We start from the raw sequence: 25176 nt of genomic DNA, 5'->3' as shown, positions 1-25176 counted from the left end.
ATAGATTTTTTTACTTAAAAATGTTTAGTGTTACTTTTCCTGTCCATGTTAAAGCTGGCCATACACTGAAAGATCTGCTCTTTGGTGAGGTTGCCAAATTAGCGGATCTTTGAGGTGGGTATATAGGACAAATACAATTATTTGGCCCTATGGACACAGGTCGTTGGGGGTGAGGAACACATCAAGGAACTGATACTGTCATCATTTCAACAAGATGTTTTAAACCTGTCTGACTGACATCTGCCGGATTTAGGACAGATATCAGTCAGGTAGGCCCGTCAGAGTGCCTCATACATGGGCAGATAAACTGCTGACTTGGACTTAAGGAGCAGAATCAGCTGCTAAAGTCTGTCCATGTATAGTCACATTTAGTTATACACAGATACTGAAAATAAAAAATATCAGGGGAAGCTCAGACAGCAATGCAAAGTAGCTAAGGGTATTCACACACTATGATAAAATAAAAAAATTGTGAAAATATCTGAAAATATGTTTACATGCCCATGACTTCTTGCCTATATATGTTTCTACATGCTGAGTAAGCCTTATCTTCTTGTCCTTATAACCTTGGCTTGTAGATCATTACATTCTCACAGATCACTCTGGAGCCTAAGGACAGAAGTGTGAAAAACAACTATCAAGAGACAATTTGCCTTGTGCTTCTTACTTTATAGAATAGTGCTCATATTGATGGTGTTGGTATGCGATGATGTTTGCTCTCTATTATTGAAAAGCAATATTATTAAAGGGGGGGAATCCAGAAAAGAGCAACTAAAGCCGGCCGTACGCAGGACAATAAATTCAACGGCTGCCTTGGCCCATTCAGAGTCAGAAGCTTATTGGTTGGTAGCCACTTGAAAGATCTCTGTGAGCCACATGAGCAGATGTTTAAGCCTATGGCCAACTTAACTAAGATCTTCTTTATCTTTTCTCAGCTTAAGGGCTCTGGTACACGGGGAGATTAGTCGCCCACGGCAAAACTCCCTGCTCGCGGGCGACTAATCTCCCCGAGTTGCCTTCCCCCTGCCATCCCACTGGCGAACATGTAAGTCGCCGGCGGGATGGCAGACGCGGCGGCGCGATTTCGCGCAAATCGCCGAAAAAGACTCCCCGTGTACCAGAGCCCTAAGAAGAAAGACTGGCCAGGTTGGGTCTGTTTATGCTGGAAAAGAGGAGCTTAAGGGGGGGTGATATGATAACTATGTATAAATATACAGGGGTCATATAATCATCTATCTAATGCTTTATTTACCAGTAGGTCCTTCCAAAGCACAAAAGGAATCCCTTGCTAAGGGATTTTCATAATACAGCTATGGGATCCATTATCCAAAAAGCTCTGAATTACAGGAAGCCTATCTCCCACAGACTTCATCATAAGCAAATAATTCTCATGTTTACAAAAAAAATGTACCTTGTATGTGATCCAAACTAAGATATAATTACTCCTTTATTGGAGGCAAAACTATGCTATGGGGTTTATTTAATGTTTAAATTATGTCGCAGTAGACACAGAAGAATGGGGATCCAAATTACAGAAAGAGACCTTATCCAGAATACACCAATTCCAGAGCATTCTGGATAACAGGTCCCATACCTGTAACAGATATAAGTTCTCTACCTAAATTCACTGTTGGATACTGAACACTTTGACCCAGTGTAGCAGCACTTGCTTGTCCTTTAACTACAAAGCTGATCTAAGGACTGGTCCGATTGCCCTTTTAAAGTCAGGAAGGCATTTTCCCTCTTTGAGGTAAATTGGGAGACAGCTTAAGATGCATTTATTTTGTGTGCCTAGATGTCACTAGGTGTTAGGCGGCTGATGTTAAATGGACAGTATTTTCTGCCAATCTCATCTTCTATGTAAGTGTGTGGTAGAGTAGTAGAAATTCCAGGGAATATTATGTACTGTCGAAAATTCCCCCAAAGCAGAAATGTGACGTGTTAAACATTTGGGCCGAGTAAAACATGTCAGTGCAAGCTCATGTACAGCAGGAGCCAAGCAAATTTACCCTTCCCAAAAGTCCCTCAGCAAGAAAAGAAGAAATCAAAATACTTTCTAGAAGTCAGTAAAATCACAGATTACACATAATGACTGCACTGGTTACGTGTAAAGTCTTTACACACAGAGGCAGTCAGTGGCATTTCTATGTAAGATTCTGTGCAGCCTGTCCAACTGCATCCTTACTATCACATGATTGGCCAAGTCTGGCTGGGAATTCTCAGGGCCACAGACTCCGCCCCATTTATTTAGTCACTATAAAGCTTAAAAGGAAAATGATACCCCTTAACAATGTAGGTCTCTATAAAAATATACCACAATATACCACTTTTATATGTAAAAGCCTGCTTCATCTAAATTAAATGTCAGGTGATCTCTGAGGGAGCACACAACCCATCACAAAATGGTGGCTCAAGGAGAAAGATGTAAAAGGGCAATATTTACGGATATATATATTCCAGTTTGGTAAGATTCTTTAATAGGCCACTAAATATGATATACGCTATTTGTCCGTTAGTTAGGTATTCATTCTGGGGAGCAAAGTTTTCCTTTAAGGGCTCTGGCACACGGGGAGATTAGTCACCCGCGAGAAATCTCCCTGTTCGTGGGCGACTAATCTCCCGGGTTGCCATCCCACAGGCAAAAATGTAAGTCGCCGGTGGGATGGCACATGCTGCGCAGGCGATTTCGGCAAATCGCCGAAAATGCCTCGCGAGGCAACTAAAACTTAAGTTATGGGGGCCTCTAATGTTCAACTGCTATCTGGCCACAGCTCTCCTTTTAAAGGCATCTCTGTAGTATCATAAACCACCTTCAAGAATCCACAAGGGAGCTTTTCTTTAACAAATAATGAAAACTGGGCAGATTTAGGGATTGGGGTCAAACTGGTGTGGACTGGGTGGGGGGGAAGGAGGGTTGTGCAACAAGTTCTAACATTTGTGTGAGCCTTTCATTCTCCGTTAACAGAATTCTACAGGCTGCAGCAGAAACAACCCTGGAAGAATGTTCCAAACCTGTAGGTTAACTGGCTCCTAATAACTGGGTTTCACATTTCCAGCTGCTTAAAGGAAAAAGAAAAATACACTCACTGGGGGGTGCCAAAATGTATCGCTTACCTTTTACCCCAAGCCAGTGCACCACCCCGCAATTGTACCTTTCCTTCTTATGTCATGTGGTTCTCAAAGGGCTACTTGCGCCATTATTCTGTGTGTGTATGCTAGCCCCTAAAGGTGGCCATAAGCAGGCCAATTTTAGCTGGTTATGTATCTGCACCACAGAGGTGCCTCTACGACATCTGGCCTGAAATTGGACAGATCACAATTGGGTCCTAGTGGCAAACAATCAAATTAGCCCGATATCGGCCACCCATAGGTGGGCATATTGGAAGAAGATCCGCTCGCTTGCCGACCTCAAACGAGCGATCTTACAGTGTATGGCTACCTTTAGATTGCAAGCTCCACTGGTGCAGGAACTGATGCCAAGATAAACAACCTTCCCAGTGCTGCTGTAGCTATAAAAATGATGGCTAATAGTAATTAGATAATTAGTAAATAGTAATTAGTCATAGATTGTAAGCTTCACTGGTGCAGTAACTGATACTAAGAACCAGTGCTGCAGTGACGGCTAATAGAAATCTGTGCAGAGGGGTACCAATAGTATACAGGCACAGTTAAACCCAACCTGAGCACAATTCTGCAGTAAAATTGTGTGTGTGTAGCTTTTATTTTAAACCTGCAGTGTGAAAGAGGCCTTCAACTGTAAGATGAATAGCTGTAAGTTGCTACCCACACAAACCACCCCCGAGAGCAAATTCCCTGTTCCTATGTAGATTACAATGCATGTCCCAGTGATATAATGACATGGCTCTCATTCCCAGCAGCACAAAACATTGCAGCAGTGAGTGTGCCATCGGGTAGCTACAAGTCACAGCTCCAGGCAGGAAGGAAACAGTAGCCTTCCTCTTGTTGGAGGAGTTCAAAATGCAGCACAAAGCTGTACACCCTTCCTTTCCACTCCTGCCCCCACCCCACCTTACTTTCTGCTTACAAAGAACAGCTGAACCAACACACAACATAAAAGGCATAGTTTATATATTCTCTTCACACTTCTACACTCAGTTGGGAGCCAGTAATTAGAGACCCACCAACACCACAGTCTTCCTTGGCTGCGTCACTAATGTACTGGAATGCTGACTATATTAAGGGTGAAGACACACAGAACTACTAAGTAGCAGCTACTTGTAACGACTACTAAAAACCAGAAAATACCCTTCCATAATACTGAGAATTGCCTCTGTCTTCACCCTAACAAGCCCCACATATATACCCTAGTTAGCTATGTGATTAAGTGCAGTGTACTATAATGGACATTCTTATTTTGGGAAGCTACAAAAAGATAGTTATCCATAGGTGAGCTAATATATGGCACTTGGGTGTCTATGCTAGGCTAAAGGTGGCCATACACATTACAATCGTGATCTTTGAAAGATCGTTTTACCCTCTACTAACGTTCAGGGCTAAATCATCAGATATGGAGATAGAAACAACAGGAATTCTACCACTATCTGATGATTCAGCCCTTTGCACATGACTTTGCTGGGATGCCTTCAATGGCGCCCGATCGACCAGGCGACCGTTGTTCCAAGGCTTTTTCACGCACGAATATCACACAAAACCTTCTTTAGTACAATAATATCAGTGCGTGTATGGCCAGCTTCAGCCTCCCAACACCTTCATTATTCTCCTCCATCATAACCAAATAACCATCCTTCCATCATAACCAAAATATGTAGCCTTGCTACCAGGCAATAATGCACTTATGTTATGAATTTGTAGTTAATATGGGGGAAGGGATCATGGGGAACAGACTGTAACCACTTAAAGGTGAAGGGGGGGGGGACCAAATTTAAGGCGCCCCTCCAGCTCCTGTTCACTAAAAAATGCACCAATCCTGGGTGCTTCTGTAAGGGCACCGAGTCACCATCTTCTTCCAGTTCTTCTGTTCTACTCTTTACCCACTGGCCTGCTAGGTTTGGCTTTTCATGCTGACAAGTTCCGAAGAGAAGAGGGCAATGTGGTGCCCTTACAAAAGTACCCAAAGTCGGCCTAGTATTCAGCAAACAGGAACATCAGCCCAGAGTATCAGGTAAGTGATGACGAGGAGGGGGTGTTTAACATTTTGACATACCTTCCCTTGTCCTTTAAAGGGTTTGTTCAGCTTTACATTAACTGTTATGATGAAGAGAGAGCTATTCTTAGTCAATCTGCAATTGGTCCTAGTTACTGCAATTTAACCTAGTAACCAGGAAATGGTTTGAAAGAGAGACTGGAATATGAATAAAGAAGGACATAAAGTAACAAGTAATAAATAGTAGCGATGCAGGGGAAGTATCAGGGGAAGCGTCCACTATCGAGCCTAGCCTTCCTTCTGTATAGGAAGGAGTCAAGCTAGGCTTGATCAATCGACTGCTGCATAGTGGACACTTCCCATGATACTTCCCTTGCATCGCCGTATCGCCTTTCTTCAAATGACCGGAAGCCAACTTTTAACAGGTATTTTGTAGGGCTGGGCGATATACCGTATAATACCGAATACCGGTGTTTTTTTTTTTTTAAACTATATTCATTTTTCAGATACCGCAATACCGGGGTGTCAGGGTACTCACCCGTGCGGCCCGGTCTCGCGTGCCTCCTTGCGTGCGCGTCCTGTTGTCCGCGGGACGTTGCACACGCACATACATGTCAAAGCGTGCACGTCCGTGACGCGCTGACGGTGCCGGTTCTGCGCATGCATAGGGGGTATTTAAAGCTATCAAACGCCTCCTCCTGTGCTATGTTGTCTGCGGCCTTGCCTGGGAAACTAAGCCTGCCTGATTTACCTTATGACTTTCTGTTGTCGATCCTTCACTTGCCTGACTCTGATTTTCAATACTGCAGTAATTATTCTCTAATTTATTAGGAAATGGGGTTAACACCTAATCATACATGGAAAAAAAAAATACCGTCAAATACCGTGACACCGATATAATTTTGAAAAATACAGTGATATAAATTTATGGTCATACCGCCCAGCTCTAGTATTTTGTACTAAAGCATTCAAAATAATAAATGGTTTGTAGGAAAGGGCAATTATTGGGGCAGGGTAGAATAGATTTTTTTAGTTAAAAAGTTTTAGTGTTACTTTTCCTTTAATAGATATAAGCTGCAGCCCAAACCAGTTTCCATATGGTATACAAGCTGTGTTCCCTGCAGGCAGTACATAGCAAGCTCATACAGTGAATACCCCACACATTATGTGCCTTCTGATTGGCATTCTACTTGTCAGACTTTTGTCTCTCTCTTTAGTCCTTGAGCAGTGCAGTTCTGTGTGTGTTATTTAGCTTACCCAACACTTGCGCTGCTATCTCCCCATCAGTATTTACACTGACCCACACTGCCCTGCACAATGAGTCACATGTTTCAAGGTCCTTTTATTATTTTACATCATTTACAGAACACCAACCAGATATGCGATGCTTCACAATAGTCTTTTTACACATAAAAGTAATTTATTGACCGTGAGATGGAAGGAAGAATAGACAGCGCTTTTAGGGCTGTGACAGACGGGGAGATGTAAATCACCAGTGGGATGGCATACGTGTGCCGAAATCGCCGAAGTTTCCTCTCAAGGCAACTTCGGCAAATCGCCACGTCGCGTATGCCATCCCACAGGTGATTTACATTCGCCGGTGGGATGGCATTGCAGGGAGATTTGTTGCGGCATGACTAATCTCCCCCCGTGTACCCCTGCCCTTAAGAAAGCTAACCCGTTTCCCCCTGCAAGCCATGTAACATAGAAGTGACATCTCACTGAGGTTGACATGGTTTAAGATTACCATTCGGTTTTTATGCACTGTGCCCCTGTGCTGCTCCATAATATTCTGCATAATGCCAGATGTCTTGGCTCCAGCATCAGATATGGGTTTGATGCCTTTCCCAGATATATCTGCCTTGTTTAGAGAGTCCTACAATCGCCGGTGGGATGGCATTTTATGGGAGATTTGTCGCACGGCGACTAATCTCCCTGTCTGTCACAGCCCTTAAGGTGGGCATACAGGGGCCAATTCTAACTGCTGATATCGGCCCCTTAGACCGATTTGGCAGCTTATTGGCCCGTGCATGGGCACTAAAGACCAACATCTGGCCTGAAATTGGCCAGATATCGAACGGGCAGGTTTAAAAATCAGTCGGATCGGGGACCACATTGGCTCATTGATGCGGTCTCCGAACCGACTGACCGCTATACCCGTCGTTCTAATAAGCAAATGTGGGCGATATCGGGAGATGATCCCTATAAGTTCTTCTAAACATAAGGTTACTGGAGAAGAATACCATTCATATACTGGCACTATATCACAGAAGGCCAGATATCAGTTGGGGAGGCCGATCGGGAGTCCCTATACAAGGGCATATTAGGGCAGCTTACCAGAGTGAAGGACTCAAATCGGTTTTGGTTTTGATTGGGCACCTTTGAAGGCACCCAAACACTGGTGATAGGTTAATGCTTAATTGTCAGATAGAGATAGAATTCTACCTCGTTTGTACCTGCATATCTTCCAACTTCTAAATTATCTTCCCTGCAACCAATGGACGCAGGAAAGATCGTTATTTTAACATGTATGGCCACCTTAGCTCTATCCCATATCAAAGGGAAACTAATCAGTGCAAGCTGGCGTGGTCTCTGAGAGATATACCACACAAGGTGTGAGAGAAGATAGTTTGTCTGATACAGAACCACAAAAAAGCATGAAAAAATCGTATGTTATATGACATGGTAAAAAAAATTAAAGTAAACATTGTTTACCATTTTTTATCAATAATACAATATCCATTTAGAATGAAAGCATTGCCAGTAAAATACCCTTTTTTCAGAAGTAAAGATTTTAATTTGCATGTCTCTGCTGCGCAGTCACTTAGCTGCTTTTTTATAACATAACTAAATAGGCACATCCAGGCAGGTTTCAGAAAAAGAGAAACAATCAGTGGTGTGGGAGGCTAATAGCTGTTCCTTGCTATAATGCACTGCTTTAGAACACTGCGCTCACTCTGTGCCATGCTAGCTCCAATGTTATACAGCACATACTATGTATCTATGTACGTACGTATGTGGGAGAGTGTACATAGAGATAGAGGAAGATAGATAGATAGAATACATGAATTATTATATGTTTTGAGATGCCAATGTGGACAATTGTATGTTGGAAAAACCACACAAAGAGTGGGTAAAGTTCTCAAATACCCATTATGATGTGTAAGCATAGTTGTACATCATAATGTACAAAAAGGTCATCCCAATAAATGAAATTCTGTTAACTGGAAGATGATCCATCTGTAAATTGACCTTCTTCTCAAAAGGAAGTTTTTTAATGGGCCCAATGTAAAGCTCTGATGAAGAATTGTTAATGCCCTCATGTTGGCAGATTAGGTCTCCTGGGCCACAAGTCTTTGGTTCCTACTGGATTATTTAAAGGAGAAGGAAAGGCTAAGTCACTTGGGGGTGCCAAAATGTTAGGCACCCCCAAGTGACTTAGATCGCTTACCTTTTACCCCGGGCTGGTGCCCCTGTACGGAGAGAACAGCACCAGCCCGGGGTAGCAGCCATTGCTTCCTCCTTTCTTTTCGCTTGCGCAGTAGAGTGAAAAGCCGAACTTAAACATTAAAGACAGCTTTTCACTCTACTGCGCATGCGCCGGCCGACGGATTTCGCCGGCAGAAGAGAAAGGAAGGAGGATGCGCTTCCTACTTGTACCCTGGGCTGGTGCTTTTTTCTCCTAACAGGGGCACCAGCCCAGGGTACAAGGTAAGCGATATAAGTCACTTGGGGGTGCCTAACATTTTGGCACCCCCAAGTGACTTAGCCTTTCCTTCCCCTTTAAGGTGATGATAGCAAAACACATGTACTAAGGATACTTAGGATACTTTGCATACTGCCTAGTTAGAGACACTACGAAGTGCCAAAGTCAACTAGGAGACAGGAGGGTTCATATATGACCTGAAAGTAGTATGTGCAAAGTACAATTTTGAACACAAGCACTGTGTATTTTCCCCCCGATTGCAGCATTTTCCCCCCTAAATCCAGCAAAACTGCTCTGGTTGCCATCACTTTGGGCAATTACTCTCAAAAGGACTTGTGCGTCCGCTAATTTAAGCACAGCAACAATGGACACAGGCACCACCACCTTTGGCGGTTAGCGGTAGCTCCAGAGTTCTCTGCATCAATAGGTGCACTCACTTCTGAAGAGGAGGCAGGAAGGAAAAGTAAAGCAGAGCACAACTATATGAGTAGCTTTTGACACAAGTACCTTCTAACAAATCTCATTTATTTTATTTTTTTGCACAACGACTGTGGATAAGTATGACTCTCTGGAACTTTCTACCTTCAAGTTAGAGAGTAAGAAATACTGCTTCTGTGTAGGTGTAATTGCAGCATTAAGAGTCTGTTATTATATAAATTTAGACTTTACTGGTAGCCAGACACATTTGCCTCGTATTAGATAAGCTATATATGCTGAATGCAGGCCAGCCAGGAAATGGCAATGATCAGAGCAGAGCCAGTTAATGCTCCTGATCCATCAATAAAGCATTACTGAAAGCATGCCATCCATTATGTTTCTCTAATCAATGGAAAATTCTGGATCATTTTCAGATTCACCTTAGCGAGTGTAAATGTATTATCACCCAGCAGTACAATGCACTAAATGCAGAGGGAAGGCATTTAAGGCTTATGTACCAATAGGCTGATTGCACAGCAGCTTAGCATTTCAGTTCTCTTCCTTTTCCTCCTCCTTCCAGCTGCATCAATGGCAGATTATGCAATTAAATAGGATGCCTGATGGGGGTGGAAAAAGCTGTTAGTTAAAATAGTACCCATTCATACTTGTCAATTTCATAATATACAGGGGCAGAGTTTACCATTTGATAAATGCACTTCTAAAAATCCCATAGCAATGAACAGAACATGGGTAAGTTTTTATGTATTAACTCACATTTTGATAAATCTGCCCCATAATGTTCTATATTGATAGCTACACAGAGGGTTGATACTGTACTGTCTGTTTAAACAGCTATAATCTCCCATTCTAAAGCTTTCCCCCAGCATGGGTTTAGGGAGGACCCTGAGCTTAGGCCTTATGTAGCAAAGCAAAGTCCTAACACGATGGTCACTATTTTCACTTGTTCTCCAGGCTATATACTTTGCCCCCAACATCGTTTTAAAGGTGACCATACACTGGTACAGCCATACAGTACTTGGGCCAAATGGAGGCCATACACTAGAACTGTAACCATACAAGCATTTTTATTTTACCATTCATTTTTACCAACCCACAGAAATTGATAATGCTTGATCCCCCATGCCAATATAGTCAGGTGGTACGGTAGCCAGTCAAACTTTCTAACCTCTATGTCTAAAGATTTACCACTGACCTACATATTGTTTATTTTCAAAATATAAAATGTTATATTTTGAAAACCAACAAAGTTAACTAGGGGGAACTAGAACAAATATAAAAAGCACACCAGCGATTCTATCAAACTGTAAGACTAAGCATTTAAGGTCACAGTATAGGACTGTGCTCACGAGAACTTACAATCTAAAGGGTGAGTGGATGCTAAGTATTTTGCTCAACTGCCACATTAGGTTGGCTGGCTCAGATCTTTGCCTCATGTGTTGTCACTGTTGTTGGGCCTATGGCACATGGGGCAAATTCTCTATAGAGAAGCGCCCTACTGTGGCAATTCAGCTTGTCAGTTACTTTTAGGGAATCCACCTTATGCTAAAACTCAAAAACACTCATTTGACAGGCAACAGGATGACAGGATGAATGGCTCAAAAGGGGCAATTTGTGCACCATAGTAAGAAAAGTATTCATTCCCCAGGCTGACAGACTTACATTTTTCAGATGCTTTTCATGACACTTAAATTCAGTTATCTTTTAGGTTGTGACAAAGTCATGACCCAAAGCCATGATCCCTGAAAAACCTCTATAAAATACATGTAGAGTTCTAGGATTAAGGTCCAAGACAGAAGCATGCATTGCATCAGTCCATTCAGATTCCATTATATACAACAGATTTTATTCAGATCCTGCAATAAGCAAGATATTCATCATATATAACATTTTTAGAAATTTGTTCACACTTCCCTATACATTATTTACTAATAAGAGATTATATATAAATAAAATGTCACTCAAAAAACAAAAATCGTGATTCTCAAACTGAAAACCCTGGATGGATGATTGTATAGGTAAGCTGATAAATCTTCTTCCCAACACTAATCTCTATGGGGAAGCATACACAAAGGGTTCTTTAACCATTATGGTTATAGATTTAGAAAAGCACTGCATGTCTGGGTGGGTCACCCAGGGGAATAACAATAGATACAACACACTGCGTAGTGTCTCAACTAGTAATTTCACTTTTTTGCCTGCAAAACAAATTCTTTTTCCTAGACGTGTGGGGGGGATGTGTTGCTAACCCTTCCTATCTATGCTACTGATCTGGTCAATATTGCAATAGAAGAACAAAAAGGAGGGATGGAACATTGCCAATGACTTTCTCCCTCTGGCCAAGAAAGTGCCTTCCAAAACAGCCAGAAGCCCAAATGTGCAATCATCGCTGATGTGATGTTCTAAAGTTCATCTCCTCTTGCTACAGACTATTCTAGATGTTAGCACTCATATATTACTATATAGGCGCCCAAGCATAGAGTAGCAGCTTTAGGAAGCATTCCCTCAGGTACCTATATAGGAAAAGGAACATTTACAAAAAATAATCTCCCAGCCCCCTAACAAACAGTTGCAGCTTAATCCGATGGCAGAACTATGGACATATACAGACTATCCTGCATGTTTGCCAATAGGCAAGGGTAGGGGATGGGACAGAGTGCCTTAGAAAGCACTGGGCCTGAATACAGCCCTAAATATAAGGTGTAGATAACTAAAGATCAGGTAGCTGTGCACCTCAGACAGCAAAAAAGTGCCCATATATAGCACCTGGCGTGCTGGCACTTTCATACTAAAAATATTGGTGCCGTTAGATCTTTCTATTAAAGTCAATGTAGGGTGGCAGGATAGGGGAGACTTTGGGTACTATTTAGCCAGCTGAAAGCCATCTGATACCATCATTACAATAATAATGAAAACTGGTTGTACGGTAGGATATAAACAAATTAACAGACCCTCCAGCTGTAATATGTGTTATGCAGCACAGTGCTGTTTGCACTGACCATACTGCAATTCAGCCCCCATCTGTGTCTGTGTGATCAACCTAAATTTCCCCTTCTGTTTTCAGCTTGACTTCCATTATGTTCCACTGGGAATATTAAATTAAGGTTCGCTGAGTTACACATGTTCCACGGTGGAATAAATAGTCCCCCTATATACCTATACAGGGAGGAATACTCCGGGTTACAATTAAATGGCACTTCAGGGTTTGGCAAGCAATATGGCTGCACCCAGTTGCACATTGATAGGAAGGATTGACCTGGGTGGATTTGTTGTGCAGAGGAAGCAGTTTAGCATCTGCTCACAACATATATGTGAACGGTTCTTTCCTGTTTTCTTAACACATTCCTTCCCGGGGCCAAGCTGCTTCACTAAATCACACAGTGGAGGGATATCTATGGGCTTTCAGTCGAACACATTCACATCATCATTGTGCTGCGTTTATATAGGTCAATGTAAGACCTAAGTAAGGATGATAAGGCAATGCTCATTGTGAGCTAAGAATATTGTATTGTGTACCTGCATTTGCTTATAAATGTTACCAATATCTGGACTTGAAATACTGTACTGATAGCATGTTACGTTACCAAGTAGGCACGGGCGTAAACACTTCCCAAGAACCGTATTACACAACATAAAGTTAATGGGGCACTTAACCTTCATGGCCAATTCTTACATACAGTGGGGACTGACATAAGCACTCATATTCTCCCATTAAAGGTTATAGAAAATGCCACTATCAATTCTAGAAATAGGACTGTTTGTGAGTATGCAGACTAGGATGATTCTGTGCGTGCAATATATCATATTCTACTACTTTACTTTCTATTTATGGGATAATACTACCCATAAAAAGCTATTGTTTCCCCATAGTATGTTCAAAAGGGCAGAAAAGAGATCAGTTAGCTGTGTATAGTAGTGCAATATAAGGGAGAGGATACAGTTAACTGTGTGTGCTTTGTGTAGCCAAGTACAGTATTTACATTAATATTTAACTGGACATATTTTTCATTTCTGTTACGTAAAAGCGAGAGGCTTCCATTCCCATAGCTAGAGAAGATACAAAACTGCGGTTCCCAGTAGCCCTAACCCTTGCACCTCAGTAATGGCAGATAAAACATAAGGAAGGTGCAATGCAAATAAATAAAAATGTTGGAATCAAAATGAAAGATTAGGGTATGAGTGCGACACCACCCTGGCATTCGAACGGTTAAGGGTGGGGGAGGATAAACAGGCTCTTCCAGTCGGTCTCTCTGGGAACGGGCAAACACACAGCCAAGGAAAAGTGCAAAAGTTATCCTTTGAGATCAATGAGAGACAACAAACTCAGCAAGTCTAGAGAATGGAATGATACTCCATTAATGATAGCAGCCCCCCATTCCTGGACAACTCCCAGAGGATGTAGCCACACCGGAAATTCCTCCCTCGCAATGGCATCTCACTCAACTTAAAAGCCAAAGCAGCAACTAATTATTTTGGATTAATTGAATGGGAAACCAGATGTCACTATGTGTAACTTTATCAGCCCCAGAGATTGCAGGGACAACCAATCCAAATCAAATCATTCGATTCTTATCTACAGTAAGAAACACAATAAAACAATCAAAAAGCAGTTAGGGTAGTTGGGGGTGGGGGGGCTCTATATATATCTGGCAGATATATCTGGGAAAGGCATCAAACCCATATCTGATGCTGGAGCCAAGACATCTGGCATTATGCAGAATATTATGGAGCAGCACAGGGGCACAGTGCATAAAAACCGAATGGTAATCTTAAACCATGTTAACCTCAGTGAGATGTCACTTCTATGTTACACGGCTTGCAGGGGGAAACGGGTTAGTCATGCCGCGACAAATCTCCCCGCAATGCCATCCCACCGGCTAGAATGTAAATCGCCGGTGGGATGGCATACACGTCGCTACGATGTCCTGCAGCCACCCGAAGTTTCCTCTGAAGACATAGCAGCGACGCGTATGCCATCCCACCGGCGATTTACATTCTAGCCGGTGGGATGGCATTGCGGGGAGATTAGTCACCCGTGACAACGGAGATTTGTCGCGGCACAACTAATCTCCCCGTGTACCCCTGCCCTAATTGATACCCTTGTTCTGACTCTTTCCTGTTTTCAAATGGGGGTCAAAAAACATTGCTCTGTGAGTCTACAGTTTTACTGTTATTGTTACTTTTTATTTCTTATTTTTTCTATTCAGGCCCTCCACTGCTCAGATTCATGTGTCTTATTTAATGTGGCTATACACGTTACAATTATTCTTATTAACATTTATTTATAAAGATCTTTCCTGCGACCATTGGTAGCAGGAAAGATTGTTCGTACCCTCCACTAACATTCAGGGCCGAAACGTCGGATATGGAGGTAGAAACAATAGGAATTCTACCCCTCTGACAATTCAGCCTTAAACACATGGCTCTGCTCGGGCGCCTTCAACGGTGCCCAATTGACGAGATGACCGATATCCAAGCATATATTATCTATAGACAAATTTAAAATTTGTGCTCCTTTACATAAGCCTAGGGACAGTGTTTACTGTAGCAGCACAGCAGCTTCCACTCATACAATGTACAGGACAGTTATTTATTTATTAGCAGTTACTACTGTAGCCCTAATTAATATAAGGAGGATGCAGGCAAAATGATGTTTGGGCTTTATTTTTCGTTTAGATAAACTGCCAAACTGATATGTTGAGTGGAATCTGTTGCTCTAGCAGTTGCCCTGCCCTGGAGTTACACAGACTGACCACAACGTGCCAGTCACACCAAAGTGCACATACTGTGATTGTGTGGCGTATCATTCTCGCTGGCTGACAGACAGGGTGGGGCCCCTATGAAGTAGAACTGTGAATCAAACTACAAGTCTACCAGCTCACATTTAGGGTGAAGACACACAAAGCTATTAGTAGCAGCTACTTTTTCACGGCTACTAAATGCCAGAAAATACCCTGCCATAGACAATACTGAGAATTGCCTCTGCTAAAAACACATGTAGAGACAATTATCAGTAAATGATCAGCATTGTCTATTTTAGTAGCCACAACAAGTAGCTGCTGCTAGTAATTCCATGTGTCTTCACCCGTAGCCTGGCACGGCTCTCTCAGTAAACAAACATATCTGTGCAAAATAGGTGAAATGTTCCATAGGGGTTAAAGCAAAAAGGTAGTAGAAGGATTTAGATATTGGGTTTCTCATCCATATATGTTAAGCCGGCCATACACTCACGGTATTCGCTGTGTGTATGGCGGCTCGACGAGGCGAACGATATGCCAAAACTCGTCGATCAGGCGCCATTGAAGGCACCCGAGCAAAATCTACGTTCAGGGCTGAATCGGCAGAAGGAGGTAGAATTTCTATTGTTTCTACCTCCTTATCTGATGATTCAGTCCTGAACGTCAGTGGAGGGTGGGAACAATTTTTTGTGCGACCGTCTTAACAGTACACGGGGCATGTCAGCCGCTGCCATCCAGCGGAAAACACATATACACCACAGGACCATAGCAAGTGTCTCACTGAGGAATCAATTAGCCTTTATCTAAAATGAATATTCCTACACTGCCTCCTCATAAAATTGACTAATTGAGAAACCCATAGTGCAGCTCTTATTATAAAATGCCATGGACAATTAAAGTGACCAATGCTATGGGCATATGCTATTCTGCACAGAGAGCTTATTTTTTTGTAAGTTTGCATTAACTCAAGTAGGTGCAGCCGTGATTGCCCTAACCTAAACCCATCTAAAAATGCTAATAAACCTGTCCTACTCTGGCCAAAATGGTGGAATGCTTGTACAAGCTAACCAAGCAATACCTTTTTCACAAAGCAGATTTTGCTCCACAATTAGTTAGATGTCACTTTAAGATAAGAGTCAAATTTCTCACTGCAAAAAAAAAGCCAAAAGGGGTAGTTTGCTTTTAGGTTTTTAGCATCTTATAGAATGTCCACTTCTTTGAAAATAAATATATAAGTATATATGATTGCTGCCTTTCTATTATCAAGAATCACTTAGCCCGGAAGCCAAAAGCCTGGCAAAGCTGCAATGTTATTGTTACTTTCTACTTATTTCCTCTCCTACTCATCTTATTCACACCACTGTGTGGTTGCTATGGCAAACTGGAACCTAGCAACCAGGTAACTGCTGTAATTCCAAGCTGGAGAGCTACTGAACAAAAATCTAAATAAAACACAAACAGACACAAAAAAATAGAAAATAAGACCAACTGTCTCAGAATATCACTGTCTACATCATACCAAAAAAATTTTGGTGACCTAACCCTTAAACCAGACTATGACTGGGCCAGATTTTTATTACCCCAAGTGATTTTTACACCGGCATTATTGCTTTGCCAACAATTCAAATTTTGTGTGATTGTGCCTTTACAAATCTGACCCACAAGGTCTCTTTTTATGATCCGATTGTAATTTTTATGCAAGCTTGTACTTTTTTTTCCATGTGAAAAATGCCACAGAACGGTTAGTGTGTTTTCCATTCTTGAGTAAGAACACATGAACGAGAAAATTTGCAAAGTATTTAAAAAAAATCTTGATCTGCGGGAGAAACCAGTTCTTTGTTGAGATCTAACTACCTTTGATAAATGAAACCTTGTGTTTATTTTTATAGGTTTTATTTATTTTAAACATCTTATCAGGTACAACAAAGGAGTGACAAAAGAAATGAGTAGTCGAGTCATGAGAGATGAACATGCCATCAGAGTGGAGAAAGCTGTAAATGCATTGGCGTTCATATAAGAATGTACAGAGTACGAATACTTGTATACAGTCAGTAGTATGATATAAATGACCCAGTCCTGGGAAAGATTAAGCGCATACATGCAAATGCAGACTGTGCCATGGGATAGTCTGGGACTGTGTCTACCTGGGGGCCCAGAATATTGTTAGATTTCTCTGGCCTGGGATTCTTATGTTATTTCAATCAGGGGGAGTCTTGTTAACTAGTCACTGCCAAGCAGCCATTTCTCTCATACATATATTTGAGATATTCCAGCTTCTGTCAGGTGAAAACCATAGAAAGCAAGTTGCACGTAAAACTTAGCCCCTATAGAAAAGCCTTAATGAATCAGATGAAAGTGAGTGTAGGACTGGCCAGACCAGGGATGACTTTGATGTAGTTGGCCAGCTTGAATATATTGCAATATATGGACAAACAATCACTGGGGAGGGCATTGCTTGGTAGCTTAATGCACAGAATGTCTTATGTATGTCCTATATATATTACTAATGGGTGAGTGCAGAGGATCTCGTTTCTGTCAATGTGTCTGAACTGAGGCTATGGCCACATGCAGCAGGATCCTGTAGAAGGCAGTTACCTTGACCCTCATTCATTCTATTACTCTTATTTCTTGAAGAAACTATAATAATCAATACCAAGTCACAAAGGTGCAGTTTTTTCCAGCCTGACTGTTTTGCCATTTCTTCTTGTCATTTCTTACCAAAACAATGTGACTTCTGACCTGAGTGAATGGCACAGTATTACCCACGTATCTGTGCAACTGGAGACCATCCTAAAGTCAATACCATTAACAAAGTGCCATCATTTATAAACTAAGCAATGACCATCTACTGCCACATTAAGCTGCAAGATTTTATTCAATGCATTATTACGGTCTTCAATACACATCAGCCATAAATATCTATAAATGATATCCTTATAAACAGTCCTTAGTGATGTCATCAGTTATTATCGGTTCATAGAGAGGAAGTTGCCCATACAGGGAGGATTTCTGCCCAAAAACACACAAGTGTGCCTTTTTGGGCAGAAGAAAATGGTGTGACATAGGCCTTAAAGGGGTGGTTCACCTTCACACCTTCACTTCTAGCAATTCTTTTCAAAATCATTTTTGAATAATATGCTTTCCTCTTCTGACTCTTTCCAGCTTTCAAAAGGGGGTCACTGACCCCGGAAGCCAAAAAACTATTGCTCTTTGTGGCTACAATTTCATAATTATTGTAACTTTTTACAGCTTATCTTTCTATTCAGACCCACTGCTTTTCTTATTCCAGTTTTTCATTTGGACCACTGCCTGGTTGCTAGGGTAATTTGGACCCTAGCAACCATATAGCTGCTAAAATTCCAAACTGAAGAGTTGCTGAATAAAAAGCTAAATATTTCAAAAACAAAAATAATAAAAACATGAAAACCAATTGCAAATTGTTTCAGAATAGGACTCTCTACATCACGAAAAGTTAATTTAAAAGGTGAACAACCCCTTTAATGCTCCAGGTTATGGAAAGATCCCTTATCTAGCTTACCTCTTTACAAACATTAAGCTATACTGAATGGCATACAACTGTATCCCTGAGCCAAAAATACATTTTACAAGAAAGCTGCAAAGGCTTTCGCATCAAGCAGAGGCTATGCCACAGCTGTCATTCCACAATGCTGTCTGACGCAAAGCCTCACATTCAGCTCTATGGCACAGCAGCCCATTGGCTCAAAAAGAGAACTGATGGATTTATTCACATGTCAAATAATTGCAACATGCACCACAGTAGCTTTGTTGCTTCTGAACAGTTCTTGTGCCTTTTGTAATATTGCATCCTTGCAGAATGTCAGCACTTTATAAATGTGTGATATTAATACAGCCCATACCTGTAATAATATAATCCTAGCTTATAGCAATATAAATGGCACTTTGTATTCAGGAAGAAACAACCCCCATAACATACATGCTCAATCCCAAAGTTATGGGGGTGATTTCTTACTTTGTTGAAAGTAAAAGATGTGTTTCATTAAACTTCCCCTTTAAATAAACATTTAGCATGGACCTAATCTAAGTAACATGATTATAATTTCAGACTAATTTGATTTATTATTCTCCTCAGCAGCAGATCAAGAAGGCTGGAGTCTGGGACACCAAAACCCATTAACATGTGGATTATGACACAAATCTATTGCTATTACATTTTTATTGCTTATCTGTCTGATAATGCCCCCTATATCCACTTTCCATTCGGAATTCCAAGCTGTCACCTGGTTGCCATGGTAATTAAGCCCAAGCAACTAGCAAGCGGCCTCAATTCCCAGCCTGAGAACTGTGAAATAAAAAAAAATGACAAATCGTCTTGGCACAAAACTATCCATGCCCGCAGAAGCGGCCACATTTTGGCTAATCCTATTCTTACAGCTGCACAACTACCAATAGAATCCAAGTGGAAAACCCTGGGATTCACCATCCCTACCTGATTTTTTTTTTTCTTTTGTAACTGAAATTTTATTGAAGAGAAAAATAAAAACAAACATATCAGACAGATCACTGCAGCGAATAAACCCTACCTGAAGAAACAGTTAGTACCAATAGGATCACTGAATATGGGATAGCAACTCTCCAGAATACAATAGCTCAGTATATGGCTGTCTGGGCACTGTGAGAGCTACAAGGTCTGGCCTCCTGACTGCTTTACCTACACCCAGCCCAACATGATCCCTTAAAAAACTCTGAAAAGTTCTTCTTTTGAACCGATCTGTCACACTCACACCCCTCTGTCCCTCTTACTGTGCATCCAACTGATTATTATTACATTTATACAGTTTTTCATATTGTTGTTGTTTTCTTTTCTATCACTGTCTGGACAACATAAATACACTTTGCACTGCTATACTCGAAGTATACTTCGAAGTACTTGAAGTATGCGATTTCACAAAGCCAACTACAGTGTGTCTTTTGCAATGTAAAAATAACTAAAAATAAAAAGTTACAATAAAAAAATAAAATAAAAACTCTCCATGCCATAGTAAAGGTTAATTTCAAGGCAACAGAAAACAGGCACCTGGACAGCAGGGTTCCAGCATACAGAGCAGCACTTTATTTCCCCTGATATAAGGCAGGGTGAGTATCTGACCATTCTGTACCTGAAATCACCTTCATAAATGCTGACCAACAGAATGAAAGTTCCTGTAATACAATACTACTACAGAGCCCTTCCTGCCACATAGAAGCGACAGACTGACACTAACACCCTTGTGTTCTTACTTGTGTGTATCTATATCATTAATAGTAACATGAAGTGCCGGCATATACTGCTGCGCTGTACAATAGAAGGGTGCACATCAGCCATTTAAACACTGCCCAATACAGGGCACAGGGCCCTGCCTAACCCCATCCCTGCACTGGCACCATTGAATATTATAAGAATAATGATAAATGGAAAGCCAGAAGGCTAGAGGTGTAAGGGCTTTGTTATAAAGGCAGCCCCTGGGTAGAGGAACCCTAGAGTTGAGCTGCTAGACAAAGGCTCCCTGAAGTCCTTCCCAGGGAGAGGCAATGCTTCCCGGCTGTGTCTAGACAGGCAGGAGACACAAAGCCCCATATTAATGGCAGCAGGGCAGCCCCAGAGACATGTGCCTAGGGCTTCGCTCCATAACCCTCCTGCCTTACAGCACCCAGGGGAGATCTCTGGGAGGTGACTCACAATCAAACAAAAAAAAAAAGGGCAACACCCTATGGGCTGAACCGGGATACACCCACAGCCGCTAGCACTGACACAGGCTCCATACCGAAAGTACTCCCTCCAAGGGGGCTCCGATCTGTAGCCCCGCAACTGTAAGCGAACTACAACTCCCATGAGCCCCTGGCAGCCGCTTGTTGTCTATATGCAGCCCTAGCAAGGCCGCCAGTTGGATATGTTTGAGTTTCAGGATGCCCCACTTCCTGCCCCCCCTCCCCTTTCACTGACATAAACACGCCCGAATACAGGGTGCTGACCAGCCCGCCGCTTACCTGGATATAGTTGGACTCGCAGTAGTCGGCCACCCGGGTCAGGTTGTGGAAGCTCTCGATCAGAGCTTTCTTCCCGGCGGGGATCTCCTCCTCTAGTAACATCTGTAGCTCAGCCATCTTCCAGCCCTGCGCATCGCTTCCTCCTTTTACACTGAGGGAAGAACAGCTAAGTCCACACCCGCCAGGCTGCCTGCCTGCTCAAGCCTGGTATTCTGGGATTCCCAGCCTCGCTTTCACCCCAGGCTCCTCCCCTCAAAAGCGCTTCGCCCCTTCAGCTCGCCGCTGTCACCAGGAAACCTGCGCAGAGCACTCTGGGAGTTGCTGTGGGGTGGGCGCCGTGACCAGGAAATCCACTCAAAGCACTTTGGGATATGTAGAAACTCCTCACAGTGGGGCTGCTGTGTAGTAGCAATACAGGGTTCTGTGCTTTATAGTATGACTAAGTAAGCTTGTGGCTATGAGGGCCATACAGTTTGTTATAGGAAGTACTATGCCGTTACATGCACCCACGCAAATGTTATGTGGGTTTTAATGCCAAGCGCATGTTATGAGGATGAGCCAACCCTAGCATATTACAGGCTGGGAGTTGCCACCTTTTCTGACAATAAATACCAGCTCTGCTCTAATCGTATTGATTTTCATGTTTATAACATTGGCATTTGCAGCTGCCAGGTGGTAACCCTGTTCTGACCTGATTTCACGTTACCATTTGGGGTAATGGCACAGGGCTAGTGTGGCTGTACTGGGGGCAAGGTTAGCGGTAAGGTTAGGGTTGCCTCTGGGCCAGTAGCACACCAGCTGGGGCTGGGCCATTATTATTACAGGCAATACACTTGCTGCTAATATTATAAACCTCTCTGGCCCATCTGAATCATCTTGAAAGCACAGTCACAATAAGGTGTCTCTCCCTGATTGGCCTGTAGCCTGACCAGTCATGTCATCACCCCCAACCACAGGACGGGGCCTGGGAAAGGCTACCACAAAGCAGCTCTATCCGGGCTCGGTGCTGCCCTAGGCACCGGCCCCCAGACCACCTTCACAGTCTGCGTACTCAACTATCACAGAAGAGAAAAGAACCCCCCCTCCACCTTGGCTTTAACTCTGGATTAAGCTGCAAATATATATCTATATATACATACCTCCCAACATTTGAAAAATGAAAAGAGGGACAAAAAGAGTTGGTGCGCGCAGCACGGCAAATTTGTTTGGCCACGCCCACTTTGTGGCCACGCCCCAATTTCCACACCCTATTTTTAAAATAGTTAAAATTGTGCCCCCAATGGCCCAATAGACAGTAGCCCCCATACACATTGCCCCCCATACACAGTAGCCCCCAATTTCCCCCATAGAGAGTACCTCCAATAGAAAATTCCCCCCATACACAATGCCCCCCATAGAGAGTACCTCCAATAGAAAATGCCCCCCATACACAGTAGCCCCCAATTGCCCCCATAGAGAGTACCTCCAATAGTAAATGCCCCCCATACACAGTGCCCCACATAGACGCTGCTTCTTGTGGCTCCTGCTCCTTATGCGGCTCCTTCTATGGCAGCGACAGGCCCTTTTATAAGGTTGCGCCCGTGCGTACGTGTGACGTCACACATACGCACGGGCGCAAACTTATAAAAGGGCCTGTCACCGCCATACGAGGAGCAGAATAAGAAGCAGGAGCCACAGGACTAGACGGAGCCCGAGCGCTTGGCTGCAGTCAGCGCATCCCGCTGGCCTGGATAGTTTAATGAATGTTCTGCATTTTCGTAATGCGGGACATTCATTGAACAATCTGGGACAGCGGGTTGCGCTGTAAAAACTGGGACACTTGGGGGGTATGTATATATATAGGGGATGCACCGAATCCAGGATTCGGTTCGGGATTTGGGTAAGATTCTACTTTTTTCATCAGGATTTGGCCAAATACATTCTCCTAGCCAAACCAAATCCTTAAAATCACGTGAATTTTTGTCACATAAGCACGGAAGTTGAACATTTCCTATGGCGCTCATTAATCCTTCCATATCCTAATTTCCATATGTAAATTAGTATTTGTATTCGGTTTGGTATTTGGCCGAATCCTTTTTGGGTGAATTCATGTTCCTGGCCGAACCAAATCCTTAAAATCACGTGACTTTTTGTCACATAAACAGGGAAGTTGAACATTTATTATGAGGCTCTTTAACCCTTCCATATCCTTTCCATATTCGTATTCAGTTCGGTATTGGCCGAATCCTTTACGGGGTTCACCCGAATCCAAAAATAGTGGATATGGTGCATCCGTAATATAAATATATATAGGCACCTGTGGGCTACCTCTCTAGATTGCCACCTTGGGCACAGGCACTTGGGTACCTGTATATGAATAGAGCACTGCCACAAAGCTTCATGCAACACCCCCAGAGATGCATCTAAATCACCTGACAAGCATTCATCAGGCTATTCCACTATAATTTCTTTAAAGGGTGTGACATTTTGGGTGCTGAGAGTGAAGAGGAATTCAGTTTTACACCAAGACTAGATTATTACTTGTGTGACATGGGGAGTAGTTGACATCTGTGTGCTTCAGCAATGTTAATCCCTAAGGGCAGTGGCACACAGAGAGATTAGTCGCGGGCGACTAATATCTGCCTAATTGCCCTGCATCCCCACCAGTACACACAGGACTATTAACAGTGCAGCACAACAGTAAACTATATTTTAATTACTTTTATTTTTTGGTGTTACTGTTCACATCTGATAGATCTGTGTTAATTTATGTCCATTTATGTTAATCTTACCCTGCCTGCCCACCAAACAATCTTTTCCATGAATTTTCCAAAATGTTGGCTTTTTACAAAATCTTACTTCTCCATCTACTGCTGCTTTAGAGAAGCACAGCCATTTCAGATCTTGTGCCCACTTCCTCTCTTGATTTTAATAATGGTGATATCCACCCAAATCTTTGTTCCTGCCACATTTGCTTTCATCCTCTCAGTACTTTGCCTTTGTTCAAGCCATTTACACCTCTGCCCAATAATCTTATTTAGAATCCAACTTGCTTCCTATCTCCCCTCTCTTGTGCTATATTGATTTGTTTTGTTATTTGACAGAATGTGTGTCCTTCTCATGATAAAAAATGCCAATAAACCTGTGCTCTCTCATGATGGCTTTTCTTTCTCTCACATCCCACTGGCTGCGGGGGAGACTAGGCATTTTCCTCTTTTCTAATTGCTACTTCAAACAATTGCCCTATACCTTCCGCAATCTTTTCCCTTTTTTACTTCTTCCTGTACGTATAGCTGTTATTCACAGACCACTTTCTGCTACTCTCTGGCTTTAAATATTTGGTTGTCATTTAGGGTGACTGCAACTGTCACACTAATACTCACAACAATTTTTAATCAGCACCTTTCAGATAATGACCTTGATGTTGGGTGCAAGTCACACAATGGCCACATCCAACCGAACATCCAGTCAAATATAAAATGACTTGGAGAGCAACACAAGCATCATAATGTTCATGGAGGTGCCAAATAAGGGCTAAGATTGGCTATTAGGCAGCCTCTATGCACACTGTCAGCTTACAGGGGGCTTTATTTGGTAGTAAATTTGTTTTTATGACAACTCTTCCTCTCAAGACAACTTCGGGCGACTGCGAGACATCGAAGCAACGCATATGCCATACCACTGCTGATTTACATTCTAGACGGTGGGATGGAATTGCGGGGAGATTAGTCGCTTGCGACAACAAAATTTGTTGCGTTGGGCAATTAATCTACCGTGTACCACTGCCCTAAATAATCAGATTTAGCAACAAATCTTCATTGTCGCGGGCGACTAATCTCCCCACAATGCCATCCCTTCCGGCTACAATGTAAATTGCTGTTGGGATGGCATACACGGTGCTGTGATTTGCCAAAGTTGCCTTGAGAGGAAACTTCGGGCGACGTCGGCAAATCGTGGCGCCGCGTATGCCATCCCACCAGCAATTTACATTCTAGTCAGTGGGATGGCATTGCGGGGAGAATAGTTGCCCGCGACAACGAATATTTGTCGCGCGACAACTAATTTCGCCGTGTGTCACTGCCCTTAGGGCGAAGACACATGGAACTACTAGTGCCAGCAACTTGAAGTGGCTACTAAAATAGACAATGCTGATCATTTACTGATAACAGTCTCAACGTGTTTTAGCA

At 42.6% G+C, this 25176-nt stretch overlaps 1 protein-coding gene across 9 annotated transcripts in view; it reads right to left on the bottom strand.

Annotated features, from left to right (window-relative positions):
* Positions 1 to 21297, bottom strand: part of abi1 (abl interactor 1) — a 51277-nt gene extending 29980 nt beyond the window's left edge. For 2 of the 9 annotated variants that reach the window (XM_012964547.3, XM_012964550.3), the window contains exon 1: positions 21011 to 21297. In XM_012964547.3, coding sequence (XP_012820001.1) covers positions 21011 to 21127 — 117 coding nt within the window. In that variant the 5' untranslated portion in view covers positions 21128 to 21297. 9 annotated transcript variants of the gene reach the window in all.
* Positions 21298 to 25176: the final 3879 nt, after the last annotated feature.

Source organism: Xenopus tropicalis, chromosome 6, assembly GCF_000004195.4.
Source record: "Xenopus tropicalis strain Nigerian chromosome 6, UCB_Xtro_10.0, whole genome shotgun sequence".
Classification (NCBI taxonomy): domain Eukaryota; kingdom Metazoa; phylum Chordata; class Amphibia; order Anura; family Pipidae; genus Xenopus; species Xenopus tropicalis.
Note: the sequence above shows the minus strand (reverse complement) of the source record. Positions and strands in the feature narration are given on the sequence as shown.